The sequence below is a fragment of the Ailuropoda melanoleuca genome, chromosome 3 (genome assembly GCF_002007445.2).
Source record: "Ailuropoda melanoleuca isolate Jingjing chromosome 3, ASM200744v2, whole genome shotgun sequence".
Taxonomy (NCBI): Eukaryota; Metazoa; Chordata; class Mammalia; order Carnivora; family Ursidae; genus Ailuropoda; species Ailuropoda melanoleuca.
In genome coordinates, this window is record NC_048220.1 from 35,899,095 (window position 1) to 35,912,884 (window position 13,790).

Consider the following 13,790-nt stretch of genomic DNA (forward strand, 5'->3'; position numbering starts at 1 on the left):
TGTTTCTTCTTTCTTTGCGCTCAGAATGCTTTTCCTTAATCACCACTGTTCTACATTCTTGCCTCTTGCTGCTTAGATCCAGCTTCATACTTGAAAACTCTTCCAAATACACATCATTTCATCTATTTCCTGCCATTGTGTTTGTGAAACTGTTTCAAACACTTTGCTTATTTTTGGGAATATGGGAAGTGTTCAGTAGATGTTAATTATTAAAACTAGAATATTATATTAAAGTATATTAAAAATTAAAAAGTTTAATGTGATTATACAAATATTAAAATGATAAATACTTTAAAATATAGTAATTATTTTTTATATAACTATGTTTATCTTGCTGATGTGAGCATCTCAGTGTCACAGACCATCAAATTCGTCTTTGTACTCCCAGGACTTTGCACCATGTGTGCCTGACACAGACACTCACTAAATGTTTTATAGAAGGATGGCAGATAATAAAGAACTCCAGATGGTTTTGAAATTTGTGGTTGAGAAGGTGCTTGACTTTAAAAAGGAGGGATATCAAAAAGAACTTTCTTTCTTTTATTGTAAGAGCAGGTGAGAAGAAAGCAGCAATGATTTATTAAAATTCTGGAAATGCTGAGTTTGAACTATTTTCATGATATTTTAAGAGGCATATGTAAAGTAAGGGACTGCTAAATGGGAAAGAGGAGGACTGATGACAGATTTGGACCTCCTCCTTAATTCCAGAAAACTCAGCTCTTTGATTGGCAGTTCCCTTTCTCCTCTCCCTATGTTTTCAGATGATCTAAAGTAGACCTCAGTTGTGTGCTGTCATTGAGTTATGTGTGTGTCAACGTGCTGATACCCTCAAGCTTTGGGGTAAGCATCAGCCCCTAGGCCCTTCACCTCTTGTGTGATTTTTTTTCCTTAGTTATACTCCATAAATATCCTTTTTTATATGTGTCATGACATGAAAAGCACTGACCTAAGAACTGGTTTGCTCATAATTGTTCAAAGTATAGTAATTTAACAAATGATGTTATCAGAAAATAACTCCTAGCAATAATATACATAAAAGCATTTGTGAAGAATAGAATTTTTGCCCTAGGCTTGCATTTCAGCTTTTAACAAAAATTCCTGTTTGTCGTAGTTTGATATTTAAGCGTAATTTACATTATAACATACACATTTTATATAGTTTTATATGGCCACCATATCCACTTGAAATTACTGTATCCATAATTTGACACAAACTTTTTCACTAACAGTTGTTGAGTATTTAACAAAATGTTAACATTTTATACTGATTTTTGGAATTAGTACTTGGATGACATAAGTTATTTACCTTATTATAGTTGTTACAATCTAATATTGAAGTAACACTTGCAGAAATTCAGTGCATACTATAAGTACTAATGGAAGAGGATAAGTTAAGGAATAATCTTTTGTCTTTGAAGGTTGGCTGGGGAGTTTTTAAAGTCGAATTATTTGTTTGTTGCTGTTGGACAAGTGGGTGGAGCATGTAGAGATGTTCAGCAGACCATTCTCCAAGTTGGCCAGTACTCCAAAAGAGAAAAACTTGTTGAAATTCTACGAAACATAGGTATCTTACATTGGTATAATTGTTTTTTCTCATGATTTTGATTTTTAAAAAATGACTAATTTAAAAAAATTACTCTAAAAATTGTTTGGCATGAGTTTTTAAGTGTGTTTTCATTGCTTTTTCCCTAAAGCTTTCTGTATAAAAGGTTTTATGATTTAATTTCCTGTGTAAATGATGTAGCAATATAGTTTTTTCTTCATAAAGGTTAAAAATAGGAAGGATTTGAGACTTAAATAGTGTTTGACTAAAAACTGTTCCAGGAGAAATATATATATTTTTGTTTTAAGAAGTAAAAAGGCCTATTAACGTATCTTTACCTCAAACTGTGTTTACTCCACCAAAAGTGAATTCTTTGTTTTTAGTTCCCAGTTTTTGCTTACTAAGGCTTCCCATAAACATAGATTCAGAGAATTTTAGAGCTGATGGGGACTTTAAAGATCTAGTTCTGTTTCTTCACAATACTGATGAGAAATTTCTCAAATTAGTTTGCGCCTGGAAATAGAACTTTTTAGTATCACGATTTTAATACCTTAGTACCTCATAGACTAAGTGTACTTACATGCTGTACATTCCCCCTTCCCTCCTTCATCTTAGTAATTGTTTCGATTTGAATGTCACTGTTGGGATGGGGAGGTGAGGAGAGAAGGCAGGAAACCATCTAATTGCAACAGTGAGGGGGAAGAAAAAGGAAGTTGTTTTAGAAAGCGTGTAGTCTTCAGTTTTTGTTGAGTTTTATTAAAAAAACGTTTTAAAACCAAATACTCATCTTGAGTTTGAGGAATATTATTGGTTTGCTTCATCTGATGTTTTGTAATATGTTGCATATGGCATATAAAATTAAAATAATAACTTCAGTGGGCCACATACTGTTCTGATTGTACATGTGTTAACTCATTTAATTCCAAAACAACTTTCTAAGGTAGGTTTTGCTACCCACATTTTAACATTGAGGACACTAAAATACAGGTCAAGTAACTTGCCTGGTGTAAATTGTGGAAGAGATGAGCTATATGTAGTTTTGCTGAAGTTAGAGCACATTTCTAGTGTAATAACCTTAAGATTTCTTTATGTGTGAATTTGTGAAATAAAGGTCATTTTAAGAATAATCCTGATGAGAATTTTACAGAAGTGCTGTTTTGCCTTTGAGAAACTTTTGAGGTCAGTGTATGAGCACTATTTGTATACTTCTGTATTATTTAAACTGTTAAATGTTTTGTAACTTAGGGTTCATTGTTCTTGTAACTTATGTATGTATGTATATATGAATGAATGTATGTATATATGTATGTATATTTTTAAAAATTTGTATGGAATTCAGTATATCTCCAAATTTTACATATTTTTGTTAATATAATTGATCTTTTTTCTACTCTTTAACTTAAAATCTGCTAGCCTATCCCCTGCATCTTTAAAACGTATCGGCATCATTATTTTATGGTAGTATAACCAATTGCCTTTTTCATAATTTAATTTTACTTGAACAAGTATCAAAGATTTTATTGAGCTAATTAGTTAATAGAACTATTAAGACGTCACAGCCAATTTGAAGAATTCAAAGAATACATGTATGTGGAGGCTGTTAGGAAGGCTCAAATAAATTTACACATAAATGTTAAATTGCATTTTACAAAGCAGTAATTAGCTGCTTCTGAAGGGAAAACTTCATTTGTATTTTTATTGATAAGAATCATTTGCATTGCCATCAGCTGTAATGTATAACAGAAAAAAAAAGTAAAAGACACATAACCATGAAACATATGCTAGACAGTAATATTTTTTGCTTATTTCAAAGTCTTTCACAGTTTTTCCTGACAGCCTATGATCTCATGATCACAACAATCTCAGAGATTATTCTTGGTCACAAGAAAGGTTGGTCTCATGTTTGGCTTATCTGCAGAGATGCAACAAGATTGTTAATTAACCATATAGGCCTCTTTGAGTTTGCTTTGCAAATCTAGAGCCAAACAATACTGCATAATAAATAAGATCACAAAATTAACTTCTTTCTGGAAGTTTGCATAAGAAATCTGACATTGACCTTTTAAAAGCCTCTATTATTTGCTTAGATAGGAAACTAAGTCTGGGAAACTCTCTCAGTCAAATTATATCTGTAATACCTAGAAATTAGAGTGAGCTCTCATCTTCTAAAGGTCCCCATGTCTTCATGATATTTCATGTAATTGTTCCATTGCATCTGTTGGCAGTATGCCTTCATGATCTGTTTCTGAACTCGTCCTAGAAATTCTGCTTGTCCAGTGGTAAGGTTTAAAAGTTATTGAAGCACTGTCAACATGGGACCTTCTACCCAAGACTATTTTTTTGAAATATTGGTAGTGTGAAGCGCCTGATAGGTTTTTTTTTTTTCCCCCACAAGGCTTGGAGTCTGTCCTTTGTTGAAGATACAAACTGTGCTATCTAGCTTATAGCAGAACCTTTGGGAAGGCATCAAAAGAAAACAAAAACTATATATAGTTTACAAAGACTTAATGATCATGGTTAATTTATTACTGATAATTGTTAAATATGGAAGATTTGATGAGGGTTCATAATAAAAATAATGTTACTAATAAGAAAGTGTGGTTGTTTCTGTGACATGCAAAATAAAGGTAATATGTTATTTTGGAATATTTGGCATGCCAAAGAAATTTTAGGTGAACTGTTTCTAATGATGATGATTAAGCCTATTTTCAAAGAAATATGTGATGGTTATATCTGATTTATAAAAATGGGTAGGCCTAATTTTTCCATACCAAGAATATCTGGTAAATAGATTCACTAAGTGTCAAATAGGATCTGTTTATCAGTATTTCTACAAAATGCCATGGTTAAGTCTGGGATATATTCCTGTTTGAGAACCACTATCCTAGAAGGTGCCAGATTCAAATTAAGAAAGAAGTAAAGTTTTAGCCAAATACAAGCATCTTAAATAATAAGTGAAATTATGACTGGCAACATTATGCTGTTATATCAGGCACTGTACTGCTAGGCCTCTGATGAATATAGGAAAAACTCTACAGAGTTATTTCATATTTTAATCAGTGTTTCTCTTGAAGGTACAGACATAATAGGCAAGGGAAGGGAATTTACACATCTCCAAGTACTTCCTGTAAAATATACATTTTGAAAGTATTACCATAAAGTATATACTTTACCTCTGTGTTTTAACCCAGGGAAAGCTTAATACCTCTTCTCATTTGACATCTCTTACCATGCAACTCTTAAAAATAGTAAACATCAAACAAACCTAGTTATTTTTAGCCTCTCTTTTAGAAGGTGAGATAGCAAACCTTTGTGCTCTTCCTGGGGTTCTCTGAGAAATCTCAGAGATAGTTTAGGTAGATTTCTTTTCCTAAATTTATAGTGTACTTTAAAAAATATTTATTTATTTGTCAGAGAGAGCACAAGCAGGGGGAGCAGCAGGCAGAGCAGGCAGAGGGAGAAGCAAGCTTCCTGCTGAGCAAGGAGCCCAATGAGGGACTTGATCCCAGGACCCTGGGATCATGACCTGAGCTGAAGGCAACCACCTAACAGACTGGGCAACCCAGGCGTCCCTATAGTGTACTCTTAAAGAGGCAAATTCAGAGTTGTCAAAGGAGAGTTGAATATTTGATTAGTGTAGGATCATTGGTGCCTGAAAAACAATACTTGGTTGCCAGTTTAATTGAAGTGACAATAAAGCATTTAAAAATAAATATGGAAGGCAACATGACTGTAAAAAACCATAGCTTTTTCATAAATATTGGATCTTTGCTCTCTTTTTTTCCTTTAAATAATAAAAAAACATAATAAAGTCAGCACAGTCTCTGCTGTACAAGCTGATTAGAAGGAAAAGAAAGAATAACCTTTCATACTGTAACTATGAATCATCAAACAATAAATCAAGAAGTAGTTACATCCCAACTGATTGAATTTTGCTAAAATTTTAATACATTTCATAGCTGTTTTTTTAAGACTCACATAGTATAAATTAACACAAATAAAACATATTTTCCAAGTTTTGTCCTTTCTTATGCTTTCTTTATTTTCTGGAGCAAATCACCAATTTAGTTAGGACAGAATGAGTCTTGCCCAGGACCCCTAAGACTCTCTCACGGGGTATGTGAGATAAAACAGTTTTCATTATTATACTAAGAATTATTTATTTTAACATAATATATTCAAATAAGTATTTAAATTTTTTCTTGGTTTTGAGTTTTAATATAGTAAATTTCAATAGTTATAATCCACATAACTGAAAGTCTTTGGGATTGTCAGTAAATTTTTTAGAATTTAAAGGTCATAAACCAAAATTTTGAGAGCTCCTACTTTGGGGGAAAAACTACTCTCTTTTTCTTTGAAAAGTAAAAGCAGATACAGTTTATATTTCTCTGTCAAAATTACTTCTTCTGTAGGGGTGCCTGAGTGGCTCAGTATGTTAAGTGTCTGCCTTAGGCTTAGGTCATGAAGTACTGGGATCAAGCCCCACATCGGTCTCCTTGCTCAGTGGGGAGTCTGCTTCTCCCTCTCCCCATCCCCACCCCCCCCATGCTCTCTCTCTTTCTCACTCTCAAATGAATAAATAAAATCTTAAAAAAATATTGCTTCTTCTGTAGTCTCAGCTACTTATGTTAATTATAACTCTTAACCATAGTAACTTCTATTTCATAGAGGAAACTGGAGGCAGGATTGGACATTTGAGAGATGTCAGACACAAGCAGACACAAGCATTGTAGCTGACTATTAGAGCTAATGAACTTTTTATACTACTTTCTATGGCATACTTTGTTAAAATATAAAAATGTGAAGTGTTAAATTAGCAAAAATGAACATGTTCATTAACATGCCTGAAAAATACTGCATATGAAAAATAAGCAAAAGCACATGAACTCAGGTTTGGTAATTAACATGTGAGAACTCTATTCTGTGTTCAGTGATAATTTATTCAATATGGTTTACTGTTTTAAGTTACCTAAAGCTAAAGACCTTGGAAATTATCTTGCAAATTATGCAAAATATAAATACTGTTGAATAATGAATGAATTTACTTGAACATAGATTTACTTTTTTATACTCCTAAACATTACGGAGAATATTAGGTTATACTCCTAAGCATTATGGAGAATATTAGGTTATTTGAGTGGCAAAACTATATATGCTTAGAAAAACCCAAAATAAGGTGTTTGTATTATAATTAACCCAGATAAGTCGGAGAAGACATAAGGGTGTTTTTTTTAAACCAAAGTTATTAAATTAGCCTTAAATTTATCAAAGATTTCACTTATGTGTACTTGGGATCTTAAATATTTCAGATTTAGTTCCTGTAGGAAGATTTTTTTTCCAAAACATTTAATACAGTTAACGTTTAAGGAATTCAAGTTCTTTATTTTTTGAAATTTTAGGAATGTTTACCTCTATAAATTATTTTTATATATTATTTAACTCAATAAGCCAAATTAGAATTAATTTAATAGACCTTTTAGAGACTTTTTTAAAAAGGCTCTAAGAGACGTTAGCATTTTTTTTTTTAGCTCTTCATTTTCTCTCTTCCATTATATTCTTCTGTAATCCTAATTAGATAATATTAGATCTTCTCATTCCATTGTCCATGTTTTGTAACCTCATTTTCGTATTTTCCACTTCTTGTTCTGTACTGTGTTCTAGATAGTCTGGGTAGTTTTCAGATTTACCTTCACTTTCGCAGAAACAGATAATTGTACAATGTGTGCTGTTTTACAGTCATACCTGCCACTCCTACCCTCACTCCCCATCTCTATACTTTCAAAACCACTAATATCTTTTTTATCTTTATAATATTGTAATTTTAAAAATGTTATGTAAATGGAATTATACATCTGTGACCTTTGAAATAGGCTTTTTCCTTTCAGTATAATGACCTTAAGATCATCCAGATTGTTGTGTTTATCAGTAGTTGATTTCTTTGTATCGTTGAGTAGTATTCCATGATATGGGTGTGTGTGTGTGTGTGTGTGTGTGTGTTTTTAGCCACTCTGCCAATTTTAGGCTACTTTTAATTGTTAAATTTATACTATTTACATCCATTACAATTATTAGAGGTTAGGGCTTAACCATTTCATTTTCTTTTCCTTTTTTTCTTCTGTTTTTCATTTTTTTTTCCTTTTTCTGTCTTCCTTGAACATTTCTTAGAATTCAGGTTTGATTTTCCTATTTTTTTTAGTGTTGGAGTATATCTTGCTTGAGGCATTACATTACACATAGATAATTTATCCCAGTGTGACAGTACTGATGTCAGTATTTTACCACTTTGAGTGAAGTGTAGAAATCTTACCTCCCTTTATGTCCCTTTATCTTCCACCATGTATTTATTTAATATATATATATTATATATATATATATATATATTTTTTTTTTTTTAATCATGTACCCTTTAATCCCCATCACCTATTTTACCCTCTGGTAACCATCAGTTTGTTCCTTATAGTTAAGAGTCTTTCTTAATTTGTCTCTGTCTCTCTTTTTCCTTTGTTTGCTTTGTTTCTTAAATTTACACATGAGTGAGATAACATTGTATTAGTCTTCCTCTGACTGATTTTGCTTAGCTTTATAGTCACTAGCTCCATCCATGTTGTTTCAAATGGCAAGATTTCATTCTTTTTTATGGCTGAATAATATTCAGTGGTGTCTGTACACACACATGCACCACATCTTTATCCATTCATCAATCGATGGACACTTGGGCTACTTCCATAGTTTGACTATTATAAATAATGCTGCAGTAAGCATAGGGGTGCATGTATCCTTTTGAATTAGCGTTTTTGTATTTTTTTTGGTAAATACTCAGTAGAGCAATTACTGGATTATAGGGTAGTCATGTTTTTAATTTTTTGAGGAACCTCCATATTGTTTTCTACAGTGGCTGCACCAGTTTTCACTCCCACCAACCAACCAACCAAGAAGGCCCCTTTTTCTCCATGTCCTTGCCAACACTTCTTTCTTGTATTTTTGATTTTAGCCGTTCTGGCGGGCATGAGACTTTCTTTTTTTCTTTTTTTAAAGATTTTGTTTATTTACTTGACAGAGAGAGACAGCCAACGAGAGAGGGAACACAAGCAGGGGGAGTGGGAGAGGAAGAAGCAGGCTCCCAGCAGAGCAGGGAGCCTGATGTGGGGCTCTATCCCAGAACCCTGGGACCATGCCCTGAGCCCAACGCAGACGCTTAACGACTGAGTCACCCAGGCGCCCCAGGGGTGAGGCTTTTTAAAGAGGCTTTAAAAGACTTTGTAATTTAATTTGTTAATATGCTCCATAAGGTACTAACATAATGATTACACATAATAAAAAAAGCCCTTTCCGAATTACAGACGCATAAAGAGTTTATAACTTTAGTTCTACTACTCCAGCCACAGGTCAAGAATGAACACAAATACAAAAAAATAACAATCTAGCTACCAGAGCTGAAATTCTTTTTAGATTCTTAACTGATTTTATTTAGCTCACCATAGACTAATAGAGAAAAAAAAAAGACTAACAAAATGGATTTTCCATCACTTCTCACCCAACAGAATAGAGAATTATAATTCATCCATTTATAGAGATCACTGAATGGTCTAATCATAAAGTTAAATTTGCAGTTATTGTCGTCACCAGTGGTAGTATGGCTTATTGTCTGACTAGGACAAATACAAAATCAATAGGAAAAAATTTAGAGAAAGGGAGTCAGAGTTAAATTTTTATTGCCACTTGGGATTCATATTGAGAACCAAGAAAAGAGATCAGGGCTTAAGCTGTTCAAGAGTGTTATATACTCGATTCTATCAGATGAATCAGTTTTGACTTTGGACATCTTGTTGGATGACCTGCAAAATTATAGAAAGATAATTCTTGATTTAAAAAAAAATCCTTATTCTAATAAATAAAAATGACTATGTCTCAAAGATTTAACTGGTTTATTACTGTAAGAATCAGTTGCCATTTTTATTTTTCTGCTTGGTTAATAGATCTGAGACTTAATGAAATACCACCTCAGCCTTTTTTTTTCTTGCAGATCTCTTGTCTCAGTTAATGTTAGTTCCATTTTTCTAGTTGTTCAGACACAAACTCTTGGAGTTATCCTTCATTTTTTTCTCTAACAGCATATATCTTATCTATTAGCAAAATTATTTTGATTCTACCATCGAAATACATTCAGATTCTATTAGTTCCTCAGATAAAACAAAGATCAGATCTTGTCACTTCTATGCTGAAAACCCAGTGGCTTCCCTTCTCAAAAGAAGTTCTTTCAGTGACCTTCAAGATGCTATGTGACTTGACCGCCATTACACACTCTCTGTCTTCATGTTCTGCTGTTCTCTTGTGCTCACCCTACTCCACCCAGGCTGTTCATTACTGTCCCTTACACACACCGGCACACTTCTGCTTCATGGCCTTCGTACTTGCCTCTTTTCTCTTTGTTCTTTTCTTTTTAGCACATCAGGAACACCCATAACTCAGAGTGTTTATATTTGTCCTTCCCCGTGCCTTGTAATATGCTTCCCCAGTTATCTGAGGAGTTCAGTGTATTATTTTATTCTTATTTCTACTCATGTCATCTAATTAGAGAGGGTACATCTGAAGTAACCCTTTTGAGACTCTTCATCCTTGTGGGGTTTTTTTTTCCATTTTTAGGACTTAATGCATAATGTTTGTTTATTATTTGCTTCTCCACAGTGAAAGCAGGGGCTTTATTTTATTGCAGTATTTCCAACACATAGAATCGTGACTGGCATCTCTTAGGCACTCAATATTTGTTGAATAAATGAAGCCAACTAATAGATGGAGGAGAGGGATTCTGAGCAGTAATACAGTCTTCTTTCCATTACTATAAATTATCCTCTTCTCTCTCTAACATAGGGAAGTGTGTAAAAAAAAAAATCTCTAACTTATGCTTGAATTTCTACTAAGTACTTTAAGCTAACCAATAAATATTTTTGACTCCTATGACGCTAGGATAAAGTTTATTAATTTTCTTAATGTATAATACTTCAGGGATAAAGGGGTTTGAATTAATAGAGAATGTTGGAGCATGGAATATCGTAGAATTTGTCAACCCTGGGTTGGATGCCTTATAAATACCTAGGGAAATCAAGGAAGAATGAAGGATTAAATTATCTTGGGAGGTAAGGAGCAAAGGCATTTATTTAATTAGAAAGGGAAATGAAGGTCATGTGATGAACTGCTAAGAGTTGGCAGGTAGATATCATTTATCTAGCCCTAAGTATCTACCTTGGTATGCCTGGGAGGGCAATGGGCAAGCTAATTTTTTTTTTTTTTTGGTCCCTAAAGTAGAAAAATAGCCCTTGATCCTTTAACTTTGACATTCATTCATTCAGGAAATATTTGAGTTTCTATTACCTACCAGGCCTTTTCTTGGTCTTGAAAATACAGTGGTGGATGAGACTATTTCCTACTAATACCTCTCTGCCTTTTTTTTCCTGTCCCTAGTTTTGTAGTTTGAATGTTAATCACTGTTTCATTATCTTATAGGTGATGAAAGAACTATGGTTTTTGTTGAGACTAAGAAAAAAGCAGATTTTATTGCTACTTTTCTTTGTCAAGAAAAAATATCAACAACAAGTATTCATGGGTGAGTAGCTTAATAAGATTTCATAGTAAGGAGGAGACAGTTGTATTTGTCATTTAAGAAACATCAGAGTTTCTTAACATCACATAATCCTAGGATTAGGATTCAGAATTCTCAACATCTAAACTGTTATTTTCATTTTAAGTTTTTGTAAGAACTAGGTGATAGGGTGGGCATTAAAGGTCTGTCTTAGACTCCTTATCCTGAGGAGTGGTAACTTCTCAAGAGAGCTTGCTAAGGGCTATCTGATCCTTAGATCTAAGTTTTTCTTCAGAATCCATTCTTTCCCTTGCTTGACATTTTTTTATTTAATTGCATAAAAATGTCATATTAACACAACTTTATTGGTACTTTACTAGTGGATCTAAAATATTAATCAGTGAATATATAGAAATCTAAGATTATATTTTAAAAGAACTTCTTTGGTATTCTAATCATAGTTATATATTATTTGTCAAGACTGGAGATTGTTAACAGGTGAGATTTGATGTTTGTCATACCTAAGTTTGTGTTTTAGCTCTGTGTACTACCTGTTACTTTCTGTGTGCAAATGGGGATAACTGTTCCACCCTCAAAGTATTTTTGTGAGAATTAAATGAACTGATGGCTTGAAAAGAATTAGTATAATACCTGGTATGTAAGAAGTAGATAGTAATATTAAATGCTGCTATTTTTACTATTATTAAAAATAAATATATATGTTGAACTTTAATGGTTCACTTTAATAATTAAGAGCTGTCCTAACACATGCTTGCTTTTGTTTCTAGTGACCGAGAACAGAGAGAGAGAGAGCAAGCTCTTGGAGATTTTCGCTGTGGAAAGTGCCCAGTTCTTGTTGCTACTTCAGTAGCTGCCAGGGGGCTGGATATTGAAAATGTTCAACATGTTATCAATTTTGATCTTCCTTCTACCATTGATGAGTATGTTCATCGGATTGGACGTACTGGTCGTTGTGGAAATACTGGCCGAGCTATTTCCTTTTTTGATCCTGAATCAGATAACCATTTGGCACAGCCTTTAGTGAAAGTATTGTCAGATGTAAGTTTTAAATGTTTAAAACTGAATGGATAGTATTCTTACTTATCATTGAAAGTAGACATTAAATATATATGTGTATTCAGGATAAGTAAACTGTTCCAATCTCTGAGACGTGATGCATGTTGTATATGAAATTGATGTATTTTTTAAAGGCTCAACAGGATGTTCCTGCATGGTTGGAAGAAATTGCCTTTAGTACATACGTTCCTGGCTTCAGTGGTAGTGCAAGAGGAAATGTGTTTGCATCAGTTGATACTAGAAAGGTTAGTTGAGGGAAAAAATTCCGAACTTGGTTTCCAGTTACTCTTTGTGAATGTTGTGGTTAATAATGTGAAGTAACTATAATATTCAATAATTATCCAAACCATTTTTTTCACATCTAGTAGATTAATATTTCTTAAAATTTAATGTATGTATATATTTTTGGTGTTAAAAGTGAGAAATTAACAACATTTATGCTCAAACATCCTCCTTTCCCAAATTTGTTGGCATTTAAAATTCTAATTTGGATTCTTCTGAACCTTCTATAAGAATTCTTCGTGTTTAGAATTCTGATGGTATTATTAAATAAGACAAAATACTGGAGATAATGAGTTGCATGTCTTTTTTAATGTGTCATTTTATAGGCAGCACCACTTTTATTCAGAAACATTGAGCGTACTAATCATTAAATATTTATGCTTTTTTATTGAAGTATAGAGCTTTCAGTTTTTCCATTTGCCAAAACTACTGGTTTAAGAAAGCTTTTTCTTGAAATATTTTGTGCAATTTAGACTTCCCAGGTTGATATGGGATATGGGCCTTTTTTTTCAAATGGATTAAATTTAGTTAAAATCAAGTTTTTTATTATATATTTGGGGAGTACATGGTGGGAAGCTTGAGTCCCCTCTCTGAGTCTGGGCAATGTAACTTTAGAGATGATGTAAAATTAAATGTTTCTTTCTTTCTTTCTTTTTAAAGAATTACCAGGGCAAGAGCACTTTGAACACAGCAGGGTTTTCTTCTTCACAAGCTCCCAATCCAGTAGACGATGAGTCGTGGGATTAAAGCTAAAACATCCTTCAAGTTTGTGGTATAGTTTTGATGCAGAGAAGAAAATAGTTTTGATTTTTGACTTTTTAACAGAAGTGTGTTCTGTCCTTGTGTTCTTATTCCCACCCTTAAAAAAAATTCTTACTGACTAGTTATGTTGAAATGCTAAAAATTACAACATTGCAGTTGCTGATACAAATGGTGTTAACTGGAAAGATTAAAGCATTCTAAACATCTTGCTTATTTCTAGTGTATTCTTCAGGGGTTTTAGACACGTTTCATGTCCAAATGCTTAATTTTAGTGTGATGTTTATTGATCCTACAACAAGCAGTAGGATTTATGACAAACTTTTGTTTAGAAATTATTAAGTCTCATTTTTTACTTAAAAGGAGCCTTTAAAGCAATAGTATTGCACTGAAACATGGTAACATGATTTTCATGTAGCTGACAGTGAAAGACATAAGCCTTTTAAGGTGATTTTAATTTTAGATCATTAGATAAGTGATGAAAATGGTTAAATGTAATGTGAGCCCTGTACTCAATGACAACAAATGTTTGTTTTTATTCTATACAGACTT

At 32.9% G+C, this 13,790-nt stretch overlaps 1 protein-coding gene across 5 annotated transcripts in view; it reads left to right on the plus strand.

The window, feature by feature from the left end:
• Positions 1-13,438, plus strand: part of DDX4 (DEAD-box helicase 4) — an 86,662-nt gene extending 73,224 nt beyond the window's left edge. For all 5 annotated transcript variants that reach the window (XM_019808842.2, XM_019808844.2, XM_019808843.2 and 2 more), the window contains 5 exons: positions 1,419-1,564; positions 11,045-11,144; positions 11,909-12,179; positions 12,332-12,442; positions 13,140-13,438. In XM_019808842.2, coding sequence (XP_019664401.1) covers positions 1,419-1,564; positions 11,045-11,144; positions 11,909-12,179; positions 12,332-12,442; positions 13,140-13,226 — 715 coding nt within the window. In that variant the 3' untranslated portion in view covers positions 13,227-13,438. The remainder of the gene's footprint in view (positions 1-1,418; positions 1,565-11,044; positions 11,145-11,908; positions 12,180-12,331; positions 12,443-13,139) is intronic.
• Positions 13,439-13,790: the final 352 nt, after the last annotated feature.